At 36.4% G+C, this 15,431-nt stretch overlaps 1 protein-coding gene across 2 annotated transcripts in view; it reads left to right on the top strand.

The window, feature by feature from the left end:
* The window catches only part of mgat4c (mgat4 family member C), a 131,007-nt gene extending 115,956 nt beyond the window's left edge, over positions 1–15,051 (top strand). Inside the window, exons 4-6 of one of the 2 annotated variants that reach the window (XM_077193444.1) lie at positions 10,231–10,382; positions 11,258–11,405; positions 11,667–15,051. In XM_077193444.1, coding sequence (XP_077049559.1) covers positions 10,254–10,382; positions 11,258–11,405; positions 11,667–12,823 — 1,434 coding nt within the window. In that variant the 5' untranslated portion in view covers positions 10,231–10,253 and the 3' untranslated portion in view covers positions 12,824–15,051. The remainder of the gene's footprint in view (positions 1–10,230; positions 10,383–11,257; positions 11,406–11,666) is intronic. The other variant, XM_077193445.1, reaches the window with a different exon arrangement.
* The last annotated feature ends 380 nt before the right edge of the window (positions 15,052–15,431 follow it).

Here is a 15,431-nt window from a genome sequence, read left to right on the forward strand (position 1 = left end):
TATTCTTGGGGAGACACCCTGTAGTACGTTTCCTTCGCGGCACTGTGAGGCGTCTGACCAAGATACTAGGAGTATGGCTACCTCAAAGGCTTTATTATCGGGGGTTTTGCTCCATGACATCTGTGATGCGACAGGCTGGTTCCTTACCGCATATATTTGTTAGATTTTATGACTTGGATCTAGGCTCCACTCCAGGGTCTAGGGTGCTTGCTTCTTAGTGTGCACAATGACTTCACACAGAACAGGCATTTGCTATTATGGCGTCATGGGTATAGTGTTCCCACCGCGTCTTGACGCAGCTCGAGTTCCCTTGAAAGGGAACGTCTCAGGTTACGTGTGTAACCCTGGTTCCCTGAGAGGGAACGAGACACTGCCTCGCCCTGCCATACTCTCTGCATGCCTGTGATCGACTTGCTTCGGCTTTTCAGAAGCTAGCGCGGTCTGTTTTCAGGTGTGCTTTATAGTTTCCTGGTCGATGACGTCATCCGCCTATGACGTCTCGTCTCTCCATGGGACTGATTATACACGTGCTTCACAACGCAATCACGCAAGGGCGTTCCCACCACGTCTCGACACAGCATCTCGTTCCCTCTCAGGGAACCAGGGTTACATACGTAACCTCAGACGTTCTCATTTCAGAGGTCCCACATGGCACTAACCACACAATACTGTTTTTAGTGGCCAGGATCTTTTATGTTTAAGGGAAAGGAGAAACGGTGCAGTTTTGTTTGAGTGTGCTTGAGGAAAATGGAAGCGAAGCGAGGAAGACGAGGAAGAAAGTGGAAGCGGGTAAAAGAAAATGATAATATTGAACAAAAGAATAAGAAAGATTGTACTGTGTATTTGTGCTTTTTATAGTGGTAACAGGGAAGTTATATCGCTGAGGTCCATCTCCAGAGCTCCCCTTTGAGGTTTGGGTTGGTGCTATAATCTGGGTCAAAGTGCTAACTGCTAAGAGGCGCCTGTGAGAGGCTCGCTCACATGAATCATTTCTCATGCCTCTCTTCCTCATTACACTCTCTGCTGATAGAATTTCAAAGGCCTCTGTGTCTTCGACTGACCTTAAAGGTAAAATTCTGCCTTACGGCAATGACAGAGCCTTGCTCAACAGGCTAACCTTGTAAGATGCACCACATAACTAAAGGCACAGAGAGGTAGAGATTCGAGTAAGCATTAGTCACTCGTATTAAGCAAGAAGCCATACTGTGATTTAAAAATGTGTGAATTGTTTTCACATATCGCAAGGTCAGTGGCTTAGTTCCAAATTTTACATTTAAAGACATCACTGATATGCTCACAATGCAAACGCTGCTCCACAATCATAATTGCGCTGCCTCTTTAACCTTGTTTTTCAACACGGATGTAAGTTGTTTCCTGTGAATGTGGGAGACTTCTGATTCATTAGCCACCAATAGGTAAATGTGTTTATGATTATGAAAATACAATAAATGTATTTTCCGCAGATAAGACAATCCCAGAATGCATTGTGCCGAGCTTAGTGAAATAAAATCCATTGAAGATGATGGACAAGATGAGAGAAATGTGCAAAAAATAATTTTTATATCATACTTTTTTACTGACACTAGGTTTTAAGTATATTTATAATAAAATGCATGTACATATGTAATACTGAAAGTATCAATTAAAATGTATGAAATATGAATAAAACATCATGCACAATAATATAATTGGATTTGTGCTTGATGAATTCTTATACTTATACTTGTTTTGTTAAAGGAATAGTTCACTTAAAAATGAAAATTCTGTCATCATTTAGTCACCCTCAAGTTGTTCCAAACCTGTATTAATTTCTTTCTTCTGGTGAACACAGAAGAAAATATTGTGAAGAATATCGGTAACCAGACAGATGATAGACCCCATTGACTTCCATAGTAAGAAAAACAAATACTATGGAAGTCTATGGGGACCATCAACTGTTTGGTGACCGACATTCTTCAAAATATCTTCTTTTGTGTTCAGCAGAAAAAAGAAATTCATACAGGTTTGAAACAACTTGAGGGTGAGTACATGATGACAGAATTTTCATTTTTAACTGAACTATTCCTTTAATAGAACTTCAACGTGAACTAGAAAGTGATTGATTTATTGATTGATTGATTTACATTTACATATAACATTTATTTCTTAAAGAATCTCTTTCTATTCAGCAAAAAGCGTGTAATGCAGCGGAAAGGGAATAAAGAATCATGCAATCTCTCCCTTTTGCTCATTTATGCAATTCTATTCTATTAGCATATTTGGCTCCCTTATTGTTACAATCACGGAAACTGGCATGTGTAAGCCATTATAGAATATGCTTTGTATCCAGCATCAATCCAGCTCTTCACACACCTTCCAACTTGAAGCTAAGCCACCTGTACAGCTGGTGCCTGCTGCAGCCTGATGGACTGCACCCAAATCCAAGCGGGGTGCTGGATTTATTCATACATCAAAACATAGAGACATTCGGCAGATCCTCACAGTAAAGCACTACCATGGCTTCTGTGCAGGAGAGTCGCTAAAAATAGGCTGCCACCAAGACTTGGGACAAGGATATAAACAAATAATCTTTTATCTCACAGGAACTTGATAAAATGAAACTTCATGCAACACTGAGAAATGTCACGTGCTTTAGATGAAGGTTTCAGGCCCAGATGTGGGGAAAGAGATCCTTCTTTGTGTTGTCATCAGGTTCTAGACAAGTGTCCGCACTGTTTACAAATTGTCACTTACACATGTTTCTAGCAAAAACAACAGATATCCCACCTCAGCTTCCCCAGCCTTCTGTGAAGGAACAAAAGAATTATTTTAACTAAGCAGGGTTTAGTGACTTGATACTTCTGGTCTACTTCTTGGAATTGTGCATGTGTGTGGCTCTCTGAGTGTGTTTTGTGCCTGACAGTGTCAGCAGTTGAACAATGTTTTTCATGTGTTTTAAGTGAAGATTCTGCAGTTACAAGCTTGCAAATCCCTCCAGTGAACTATCTTATTATGCCTTAAGAATGTGTTGAGCATAAACGATATCAGGAGTTGCCATTCCAGCAGCATGTACAAACACTGGAATACGCACAGGCACAACCCTAAGAGATTTACCAGCAGTCAGACTACTGTGATACGAAGATGTGCTGTGTTAGACAGTGCTATAATAGAAGCATGCTGACATATTGCTAAAGATGGGGCTTTTTTTTCTTTTTTTTTTTGTATATCAGCAATTTTTGTTTAGTTAATTTACAGAAATTTATTTTTTAACAAATATTTGGTTTTTATTTAACAGATGTTTAACCAAACTCCAAAATCTTTTTTTTTTTTTTTTTTTTTACAAAGTAAATTGATTTGGCCAACGTTCACTTCATTAGTGGATATTCAGATATTCAGAGTTTGGTTTAAACTACTTTGTAGAAAGTAGTTAGCTAGTATAGCTGGCTTGCTATTAAGTAGTCAAAATCAAACTCTGAATTAACATTGGTAAAATCAATTTGCTTTGTAATGAAAAAAAATTGATATTCATAGTTTGATACTTTGGTTTAATCTAGTAGCGAATATAATCAGGACAGAGATCATTGTGGTAATATGTTAATAAACAATATATTTATACAAAATACATTTTAGATAAACCTGTTCTAAAAGGCATACTAGAAGAAAACAAGCTATCACTGGTCACTTTAGGTCAGATGGTCTGAATACACAATTCATATATAAACTTTATTAAGCAACCTACTGCTTTTTGCTTTGATTAACCATATATGAGATTAATTTGACATGCAACTTTTAAGATAGCATTCAAGATTTTTAAGCATTAGCCTGTTAATTTACCATATGGTGAATGTGTGTGTTGTGAATAACAATAAAATATAATTTATTCAGTTCTAACATCTTGACACTGATAATTTACAGAATAAATTTAGATCAGTTTGCACATTTTAATTTTCATTATCAAAATATAATTTTACTCTTGTACTATTATATGCTCTGGATTAATTTGTATATTTAGTTATCATTATTTTAATTCAGTAATTTGTGCTCATAAGGGGTTAACAGTGAACTGTAGAGAATCATAATTATAGCTTTAATTGCACTTCCATTTACTTATTTAGAACTAATAAAATGATTAATAGGTGATTTCATATAAGCATATAACCAGTCAAATACATTAGTCATAAATCATAATATTTTATTTTCTACCAGCACAAACATGATGGACCAGGCATTTGTTTTGTGGATTGCACATTTTTTCAGAGATCTATTATCCTTTACATAATTGTTTGTATATACATACACACACATATATATATTTTTAGTCATAACATAAAAAAAAATATATATATATATATATATATTTTTTTTTTTTTTTTTTTTTTTTTTTTTTTTATGTTATGACTAATGTAAATTTCAATAAACAAGGCTGCAGTGCACAAATTGATTAACACAAAGAAATTAATTTAATTAACAAAAGTACATTCACATAGCTGAGGCCCACAGTGTTCATCTAGAGGCAGTGTTTCTTATCGTCTTCAGCCGGTACTCTTTTTCTGCTTTTCAGCCCTTTTGTTGAGGAAAAAAATCTATTTAAGTGGCTGAAGCTCTGACACAAAGCAAGAGCAGAAAGCTGTAGAATCTGCTGGCTTAATTGATTATTTGCGCAGAGCTGTATATCAGCGAGGTGCAGCATACCCTTGGGAAATAATGTAAAACAGATAACAAGATCAAATGTGGAAGAATTGCTTTCTACTGCCAGCTTTATTAATCTGTTTCTCTCTTAGTCAAAATGGCTTTTTTTCCTCTCCTCTATGCAGGTTTTCGCATTAAGACAAGGTACGCCTCTGCGTCCCAAGTAGCATATAAAAGCTACAGCTGACGGAAGTTTTATGAAGCAGTTTTGATTTCAAAGAATATGGGTGGCTCACGATTTCAACATTAGCTTAGCATTCGAGTTTCAAGCGTCTGTGTGTGGCAGGGAAATAGAAAGGGTTTAGCTTCGTTTTGGCTTGCTTTTTTAAGAATTAGAATTGGAATTATTCAACGACAAGATGCTTTAGAGACTTAATTTACTTTAAATCAGAGCTGTAAGGAAATTAGCTGACTAACTGTTTGTGTTAACTGACGTGTTTGTATTTTGGCCTTAAGGAATCAGGCTTTTAGAAGATACACAAGACTTGCTTGCTTGCTTCAGTAGATCTTTGATTGCAGATTTACACCAATGAAACAGCCACAATACCCTCATGTATGGCCTTAGATTCACTCTTTAAAGTCGAATTGCTGTTGAATGCTGGGAATGTTTGTATAAAATCCAAATCAAACCAAGTGTACTCTAATTCCACATTCTCTCATAGTGCATTTACATAATAAAAATTGCATAGCAGTCTCCCAATCTACTAGACATCCTTCCTCAAACATCTCTCTAAGCTTTTTCCAACTCTGTAAACTGATTTGTTTTTCTTATTCATGGGGTCTTGCGGCACATCAGACATGACTGTAATTGCCTTCTTCTCACCAGGGAGCTTCTTGTTTCTCATTCTGAAGTTTATTCTCTATTGCATGTCACTAAGGCAGAGAGAGAGATGGCACCCTGGGAGAAATGACACTCCCTCCGTCACCAAGAGGAGAGTGAAAAGATAAGAACGCTAGATAAATATCTGCAAATGCGCAGCTCAAAATTATGTTAGCACAATGTCCTCGCTTTGAAATGAATGGGTGTTTATAAGTATACTTCCTATGAGTGTGGCAGTCCACATTAGTGTACACAAATTAAAGCACAACTAAGCTGATGTTAGACAGAGGGACCATCTGGATTTTCTGTTTTTAGGAAATCAACTCTTTGGATTACTTCTCTCGTTCTCTAATTGAGCCGTTTCGTTTAGCATGGCGGTAGCGCTCTAAATGCCCAGTTTATATTGACTGCTTAAAAGGCTGCTCTCCCCAGGAGGTGATGATCTACAGAGCGACAGGAAGTGGGAATGAACCTCAGGTTTTTTACGTCAGCTCTCTTTCAAATGAGACCTCTGCAAAAGCGAGATCCCTGGCAGCTGTACGCGGCTCTGGCGTCTGCCTCTAATTTCAGCTCTTCCAGAATCAGACCCTGTCAGGTGTAATTACGCAACATATGAAGGTACCAGGCTGGTGGTTTTCACTTTTCTACAAACTAAATCTGCGGCTTTAGTCTAGGAAGAAATGCAGTCAGTATTAAATCTTTGTTTTTCAACCGTTTTTGAGGAGTTTTGGGTTTCAAAGCTCAGAATTGATTTTGTGTGTATGTAAACAAGCTCCGCTCTCTAAATTCATGAAAGGAGGAGGGATAATGTCAGCTCAGCTTAATACATTTCTAATGGATGTTTTATTTTCAGCCTGAGGGTGCGTCTGAAGTGTTTGGACACTTGGAGATTTAAGGGGGTAGAAGAATACCTGGCAAATGCAGGCAGTATGCAGCAAGATATTTGAAACATTTATAATGCTATTTTAACTTTCTCTCTGCTTCATTCTTTCTTTTTATATGAGCTCATAAATGGTACTTGCAAGGTATGCTACTGAAAATCAAAGGAAAAAATTCACCTAAAATGAAACGATTCTGTTGTCATTTACTCTCTTCATTAGACTGCATGGCTTTTTTTTGTTATGTGGAACACAAAAGAACATGTTTTTAAAAAAGTCTCTGTTTTTTGTCAGTACAATGAAAGTCAATGGGATCTAGAGTTGTTTAGTCCCCAACGTTCTTCAAAATATCTTCTTTTGTGTTCTGCAGAAGAAAGAAAGTCATAAGGGGAAGTAAAATTCATTTTGGGGTCAACAATCCTTTTAATTCATCTTTAAGAGGGCATTACAGTAGTTATTGAATCAGCCTCACTGTGTTTCAGCATTGTCATTAATACATTTTTTATTAAAAAGCCTTTTAGTAGCTAAATTCAGAAATGTCTTATGTGATCATATCCAGTCAGTTTGCAAGTTTTAGAATTAGGTACCGTGTGATGTAATGCAAAACCATCAGTGGTCTCCTCACTTCACCGCCAGTGAAGGATGAAGCAGGTTTTGTAGGCTGAATCAATCCAGCATTGGTATTATCCTGCATTAACATTACATGAGTCCACCTGCATGTATCAAAATGCAAAATGGTTTGAACTGGAAAATGTAAAAGCCAGCCACTTGTGTAATTAAATGCCCAAGAAAATTGAATGTGCAGTATGGATATCGGTTTGGCAATATGATTTTTCTGCTGTCTACATTCTGTTGTCTTATGATAATTAATTGGTTTAAAAAAGGTTAAAGTTTTCTCTGAATAATAAGTACATATTATATATGTAGGAACTGACATTTTCTGCAATCGATGTCATAGTAGTTACGGTATTTGTACAAGCACCAAGAATGCAGTGTGTCATTGTGAATACAAGACACTATCCAATTAAATATATTAAAGTGTGTATCAAGGCTCGATTATAATCCAGTTTGGACACGTACATGGACAGCTGCAGACAGCACGGACGCGGACTACTTGTATTTATACTATCTGCTGAGGTCCGCTCGGTGAACGCTTTCCACGAATGCGCAGTAGACCGGCTTTTTCCAGCGCTTTCGCGGTTTTAACCTATAGTGATCACAAAAAATGGGAGGCACGCGGACGTCCGCAAGGAGCCTCCGCGCACACCCTCCGATGACTATTTTTACGTCACGCGGACAGTAATGGACCCTCGCGCGGACGCGGAAAGTAAAACACTAGCTTAAAAAGTATCTCTGATGTACAATGCCATTAAAAATGTTGGTCTGTAAAAAAACTGATTAATGTTTTTGAAAGAAGTCTCTTATGCTCACCAAGGCTGCATTAATTTGATCAAAAAAGCTGTGAAAAGAGTCATATTTTGAAATATTATTACAATCTTAAAACAGGTTCATTTATTCATTTATGTAATTTCTTCCTGCAAAGATGAATTTTCTGCATCATTACTCTAGTCTTCAGTGTCACATGATCCTTCATAAATCATTCTAATGGTTTATTTGGTGCTCAAGAATCATTTATTATTATGAAAACAGTTGTACTGCTTAATATTTCGGCATTCTTTAATGAATAGAAATTCCAAAACAACTGCATTTATTTTAAACAGATAGAACAATGCAAAGGTTTTTACTGTCACCAACCTTGCTGAATTAAAGTATTAATTTCTTTTAAGCGGTAGTGTAAATCCCTATATGCGTAGTCTCACTGTTTTCACTTTTTAAGTACAAGCAAGAGCTCATAATATCGACCTGACGATCCCCATTTGAAACAGGTTGGCAATGGGCAGAATCGATACACATCTGGTCAAGGGATTCGCTGTAAAGGTATTTTGTATTCCATTAGTGGTCTAAGGTGCTTAACAGGAGCCATCAAAAAGGCTGTTGCACGTAAGCTTTCCAAAACACTTGCGTCCTTCATTCTATTCTTAGATAACTGTAATTTGAGGTCAGAAATAAAAGAACGCCTGGGGCCTATTTCATGCACACAGCTGAACTCTTTTTCTTCTATTTCAAAGACAGTCACTCCAGCTATGCATCATCAGATGAAGATAGCTGAAATTGAAATGCCCTTTCGCAGTATAGCTTTTAAGAACCATACTTTGTACTTGACACGCATACCTCAAAATGGGCAAAACAAAAGGACTTAAAGGCACAGAGTTCGGTACTTATGCTTTGATAATGCCTGGTGAGTAGGGTCAGGATATTAACCTCAAAGCGTGTTCTTCAGCTGAAGTCTGCATTATACCTACATCGTTGTCGAGTTAATTTCTGGGCTTAGAAGCACACAAAGCTTCCACTTCTTTTAAGTGTGACCTTATAGTGAATGTCCTGTCTTTTATACAAAAAGAAGTGCTTCTCTGATGCCTGCACAGCAAGAAATTGGTGGCAGGTTCTCCTGAATAATAAAGACATCATAATTTTAGTGAGCTCTTTCTGTGCACTCTTTATGGTTCTAGGGGTCCATCTATTCATCTATCAAAACTTCAAGTCTTTTCAAAACTTTCACAATTTATCAACCCAACTCTTGGACTTGGCTGCCGATTAGTGATGATCACATAACTGATTAGTTATGTGAATTTCAGTTCATTTTTAATCTACAAAATCCTCCTTACATTGCAATTATACATCCTAAATTCAATTAAAATTCAGGAGTCCACCGTAAGCCCCCCGTAATGATTAATTTTATCCTTTAAAACTCATCTTTGATCACCAAAATGACATATTTAAATGTTTTCGTGCCTTAAAATAGCTTGAATGTAACTCTACAACCTTGCCTCATTTAGTATATGCAGTTCTATAAATATGCAAATAAGCCCCGCCTCCAGTAGTTCCGGCTACAATGTTCTTCCGAAAGACGCATTATTCTGTTAATAAATGCAAGTTTACTATCGCTTCCTAAAGCACCAAAAACGTAAAAAATAAAGCCTCACATTGATAAAGCCTCACAAATAACTTGTATTGAGGCCACAGAAAGCAGTCATTTAGTAATAGCCTATATTCTTTCTTTTTTTACCTACACACCAGTGGGAATATTTTTGGTTTTGCATTTAAAATAGGGCCAATATATAGGCTTCTCCTAGGCTTACTTTTTAAATTACAAAGGGCCTTCTGATGTTTTTTGTTATTGTATTTTCCATATTATAGGCTATTATTTGTGCATAAACATATCTGGTTATAGTAAACATACCGTTTGTTTGAAAACTACATATTTTGTCATCCTTGCTGCAAGCTTACAAGAGTGATAATATCATTAAATGTGAAGGGGGGCCCTAAAATATTTTATTGGGAAAAAGGGGGTCTTAGACAAAAAAAGGTTGGGAACCACTGGGTTACAAGGTAGTTTGTGACGTCAGAAACACCAACGATTTCAAGACTGTCTTTGGTTCACTTCAGTTTTAAAGAGAAAATACTCAACAATGGTGTTGACTTTTCACATGGTTTGTCTTAAAGCATATTAAAAACACCACATAGAAATATAAACAACATTAAACGTTTGATTTTTACCACAGGGGGGCTTTTCGATTCAGTTTTGAATGGTGCAAATCTGACTTCACTGCTTTTAACCCAGTGGTTTTATTTTTGTACATGTTTTATTTAGGCTTTGAATAAGACGATTGTGACTTTTAAGCTTCAAAAAGCCCAATAAATTAACAATACGTATTCCATGCTCCACCTCTTGCCCTTTATCTATCAAATTTAGTGTATCAATGATACATCCTGACGCAGTATTTTCTCTTTGTTTTCTATCAGATCACACCAGTAGTATTTCCATCATGAGACTGATGTTAAAGTACCTGGACAAGATGAGGTGTTTCCGGAAACGTTCCACCATTCCTTTTCTGGTGGCTCTCATTACTTTCCTGCTCTTCATAAACCTCTACATGGAGGATGGATACGTGCTGGTGAGTTTGTTTACCTGTTGAAATTCAGCAGGTAAATTACAGAGGTCAATTTATTTACAACATCAGTGGAGCAGATAACAAGACAATAGTGGGCTTCACAACAACTTGACAACTGTTGTTGCATGTGATTTAGCATTAATTATCTCCTTGCTGAAAAGTTATTTTGTTTATATGCTTTAATTACCAAATGTTGCGTGTAAGGCTGCCGGTGCTGTGTTATGCATGTATAATTATCAGAGCTCACGATGCAGCCTATTTAAAATTTCATGATGTAGAGGCAGTCCAAATGCAAGAGACACATTTATTATTCATGAGGCCAACTTCATGATCAAAACTTTGTGATCATAACATGTCGTGTGTGTTTGTCTGTTGAATTATTCAAAAGTTGTACCCATTTTGACTAAGTAACTTTTCTAAATAACCCCCATTTAATTGAAATACAAACACCATCACGGCCAGCAAAGATTTAGTACCGTGTGAACAATTCTTGTGTTGTAAAAAGACATTGAAGCATAGCAACAATGCTATAATTTTAGAATTAGAGTATATAAATTTGAGCGTGTAAAATTGTGTGTGCAATTAATTTTTCAAAGGCATTTACAATTCAATTTAATTATACAAGAGTGCAAGCATATTACCAAATCAAAAAATAATGAAAATAATGAAATTAAATACATTTAATTAATTTATTATGAAGCCACTGTAAACTTTATTGTATAGTGTTGTATTACAATGCTATAATATTTTGTGCTGGGAATTAGCTTATTTTGTTGTAAATAAAAAAGCCTGACAATGTCTGGCCTTAAAGGTGCATAGCGAATGCTGTGCAAACCTGGACTTATAGACTTGTCTGTCTTGGATTTTATGTGTTCCAGGAGGAAGATAAACGTCAGTTGCGAGAAACCTCAATGCATCCGCTGAACTCGGAGCGATATGTTCATACCTTTAAAGATATCACCAATTTTTCTGGAACAATCAATGTGACTTATCGGTACCTTGCTGGAACACCTTTACCTCGAAAGAGTAAGACTGCTTTCCTTTATTCACTTAGTATTAGCAGTATACACCGGTGTAAATGATTTCTAAACAAATAAGTAAATAATGTAACTGCAAAACTCTATCTCAAACTCTATTCAAGTTGTGCAATCAATATACATTGTTAATGGATTTAAGGATATTATTTCACACATTTTAACAGACTATATGATAGTATTCACATTATAAACAATGCAGTTCAAATCAGACATTTTGATTCACTTCATGATTTTCCATGTTATTTTGTAGAGTATCTCACTATTGGATTGTCATCTGTGAAAAGAAAACGAGGAAACTACCTGTTGGAGACCATCAAGTCCATTTTTGACCAGTCAAGCTACGAGGAGCTCAAGGAGATTGTTGTGGTTGTCCACTTGGCAGACTTCGACCTGGCATGGTGCGAGAGCCTTGTTCAGGAAATCTCAAGGAAATTCGGCCACCATATTATTGCAGGACGGCTGCTAGTTATCCATGCACCTGAGGAGTACTACCCGTCCCTGGATGGGTTAAAGAGAAATTATAATGATCCGGAGGATAGAGTACGCTTCCGCTCCAAACAGAATGTAGATTACGCGTTTCTGCTCAACTTCTGCACCAACCTGTCAGACTTCTACATGATGTTGGAGGATGATGTGCGCTGCTCTCGAAACTTCCTCACTGCCTTGAAGAAAGTAGTGTCATCTAGGGAGGGATCGTATTGGGTGATGCTGGAATTCTCCAAACTGGGATACATAGGGAAGCTGTACCACTCACGAGACCTTCCCAGACTTGCCCATTTCCTGCTCATGTTCTATCAAGAGATGCCTTGCGATTGGCTTCTTATCCATTTCCGAGGCCTATTGGCCCAGAAGGATGCGATTCGCTTCAAGCCTTCCCTTTTCCAACACATGGGCTACTATTCCTCTTATAAGGGTGCAGAAAACAAACTTAAGGATGATGACTTTGAGGAAGACTCCCTTGATATCCCAGACAATCCACCTGCCAGTTTGTACACAAATATAAATGTGTTTGAAAGCTATGATGCTGCCAAAGCTTACAGTAGCGTGGACGAGTACTTTTGGGGCAAGGCCCCGTCCACTGGGGACTTTTATGTTATAGTGTTCAACAAGGCAACAAAAATCAGCAAAATCAAGATCATCACAGGAACAGATGATCGCCAGAATGACATTTTGCATCATGGAGCTCTGGAAGTGGGGGAGAAATTAATAGGAACCAAAAAGGGAAGGCAGTGCTCCTCCTATATAACTTTAGGGGAGTTTAAAAATGGAAACATTGAAGTTTATGATGTGGACCACAAGATAGCGTTTGATATTGAGTGTGTTCGCATTGTGGTGACGGCAAGTCAGAAAGAATGGCTTATCATTAGAAGCATAAGCCTCTGGACTACACAAGGTGCCAGTCAATGAGAACTTTTTTCAACCGTAGCTCAAGGCACAAGTATCTGTTTATTTATCTATCTATTTATTTATTTATTTATTTATTTATGCAATTATTTATTCACTCTCACATGATAAATCTTATTTATTCATAAAGGAACATTTAAAGGCAGTATGAGATTTCACACATCAGAGAGAGGTGTAGGCTACTCCCTTTTACCATTATTACTCCGAAATGTGTTCTCTCCTCATCAAAACACTTTGTCTCAGTTGTTTTTGCCTTATTTTCCAGTGAAGATGCCTAGACATCTTTAAAATCAGATTTATTTATTTGAGAAACAAAATGAATATATTTTTAATTAAAACTTTTTCTTACTTAAATCATAAATCTATTAAGGTCTGGTGGGTTTATACTTAAAATAAGAAGAAAAAAAAATTGCCAGTGGAGTAAGAAAATAAACTTGTTTGAGATGTTCTTTAAAAACAACTCTTGCATCAATGTTTCTTTACTAAATGTGTCATGTTTTTAAGAATGTTTATATATTTTAACTGGAAAACAAGACAAATATAGTTTAAGTGATTTTTTTGCAGCATAGCTGTTTCCCAAATTTTCTTCAGACATATTATACTAGTGTAGTCATTTAAAAAGTTGAAGCTGAATTGTAAGCATTTCATTTCGGGTAAAGTTTTTTTTTTTTTTTTTTTTTTTTTGATACATCTAAAAATTTGCTTATCCTTCTCTCCTTTCCACCAACACAGGGTCAATATTGCCTTGAATATACAATGTATTGTGGTATGAATCTACTCAGACACATTTCATATCTCCCTGCTGAATGATAACAGAAATGTTATTCAATCAACCTTGGGCCAGAAAGATGGTGTAGTATTGGTTTGTTTGTGCATTTCTTCAAAGGCATGAACTGGAACAGTGTGGGCATTCGCCCATCTTCTGAAGTGTTCTGATTGGACAATACAGTGAAAAATGAGGTAAACCTCCTTCCCCATTTCAGTATTTTTCTCCTATCTTTTGCTCAGCGCAATTTTACCAGGGTAAATTGGATTTTGTTTGGCTCATTCCCCCATAAAATTACACCAGCAACAACCACCCTAGTGAAGACCGTTCTCATAGCAAACCCCTGGCTGGAATTGTTAGACGCTCCATCTAAATGAAGTTTTATGTCATTGTGTAGGTCTACCCACTATATCAGTATGAGAATTTGTTTACTCTTTGTTTTGCGCTACACTAAACATGTCACATAAACAATGCAATAATAAGACAACTGTTTACATGACTCTGTAATGTTGTAGAATGTGATTATCTCCTGTTTTTATTTATTTGAAGACATACCATCTCTTTCACGTTATTATCATAATGCAGTTCATGTGTAATAGTTCATAAAAACCTAAAATCATAAAAATACTCTGTAATTTGCATGATTTTTGTAGTCGTCTTTGCCAACACCCAAGATAGAAAATTGACGTTAATTAAGAAGTGCTTTGCACCAACATATTATGTCAAAAATGTAATTTGCCACGATTATCAAAAAGCCATTACTAGCACTATTTCTCAAGCTAGAAATGTGTTTAATTGCTGTATACATTTATTTTTATCCCAGGTCAGAACTGCATTGCTTCCTTGTCAGTTTTTTATTCAGTTTATTGGAAGTGAATACCTCTTGCCCAATTGTATTTGTGAATGGTCTTTTGGATGCATTTCTGACTTCAATGGCTATTTAATGTCACAGTATGTTTTCAATAGTTTTGTAATGCTTTCTTGTGAGCAAAGCACAGGTCCTTTTTTTAAACAGCCAGCTACATTTTAGGGCTGGGTGTGTAATAAAATGTTACAAACGAAAATATTGGAAGGTTTTGTCTTCCTAATAAAACAATTAAATACATATTTGTTCATGCATGAGCTAAGAAAGAATGCCATCGTGTTAGTACGCCTGTCGGTTTTAGGCTTTGACTTGTTTCCAAGTGTCTACTCTGAACTTGACTGGCATTGTATTGTACTTGATTTGTAATTTAACTGTACTAATACTACATTGCAACAATGGACATCTCACATATTGTGCTCCATAGGTGAAGAGAATGTGTTATGATGTAGAGTTATGTTGTATTTCTCCCACATTGTTTGTCACATGGTACTGTATCTATATTGTAAAATGACATATATTTTTTTACATTTATCATTAGAACTGTTTGCCTTGTATATTGTACCTAAATATACTTTGACTCAAGTGCTGAGTTGATAAAAATGAATGCCATTTCATCATTGGAAATCCAGAGATTGTTAAGTAAAACACATTTGGGGAAAAAAAATCTTTATATGCTTTTTTAAATACTATTCTAAATACACACACTGGCTGGACACACATTAGCCAGTATGGATCCACCTGAATATTCTCTGCCTTATATGTTCATAGGCCTGCATTTGTGTATATAGTACAGGTTCAAACAATCCACACTACATATTCCCCACTGCTTTGGAAATAAACATTAGCTTGTGTGATAAAGCATATTGAGTAATTTTAGACTTTTGAAATGATAACATATGCAATTGGATTCTATCTAACCATGGCCTAAAGCAGTGGCTACTTCATGCAGTATTTATTTGTTTATTCATATGCTTTGTGTC

This window comes from Siphateles boraxobius, unplaced genomic scaffold (assembly GCF_051911475.1).
Source record: "Siphateles boraxobius isolate OS27281-9 unplaced genomic scaffold, OSU_SipBor_1 31, whole genome shotgun sequence".
NCBI classification, from domain to species: Eukaryota; Metazoa; Chordata; class Actinopteri; order Cypriniformes; family Leuciscidae; genus Siphateles; species Siphateles boraxobius.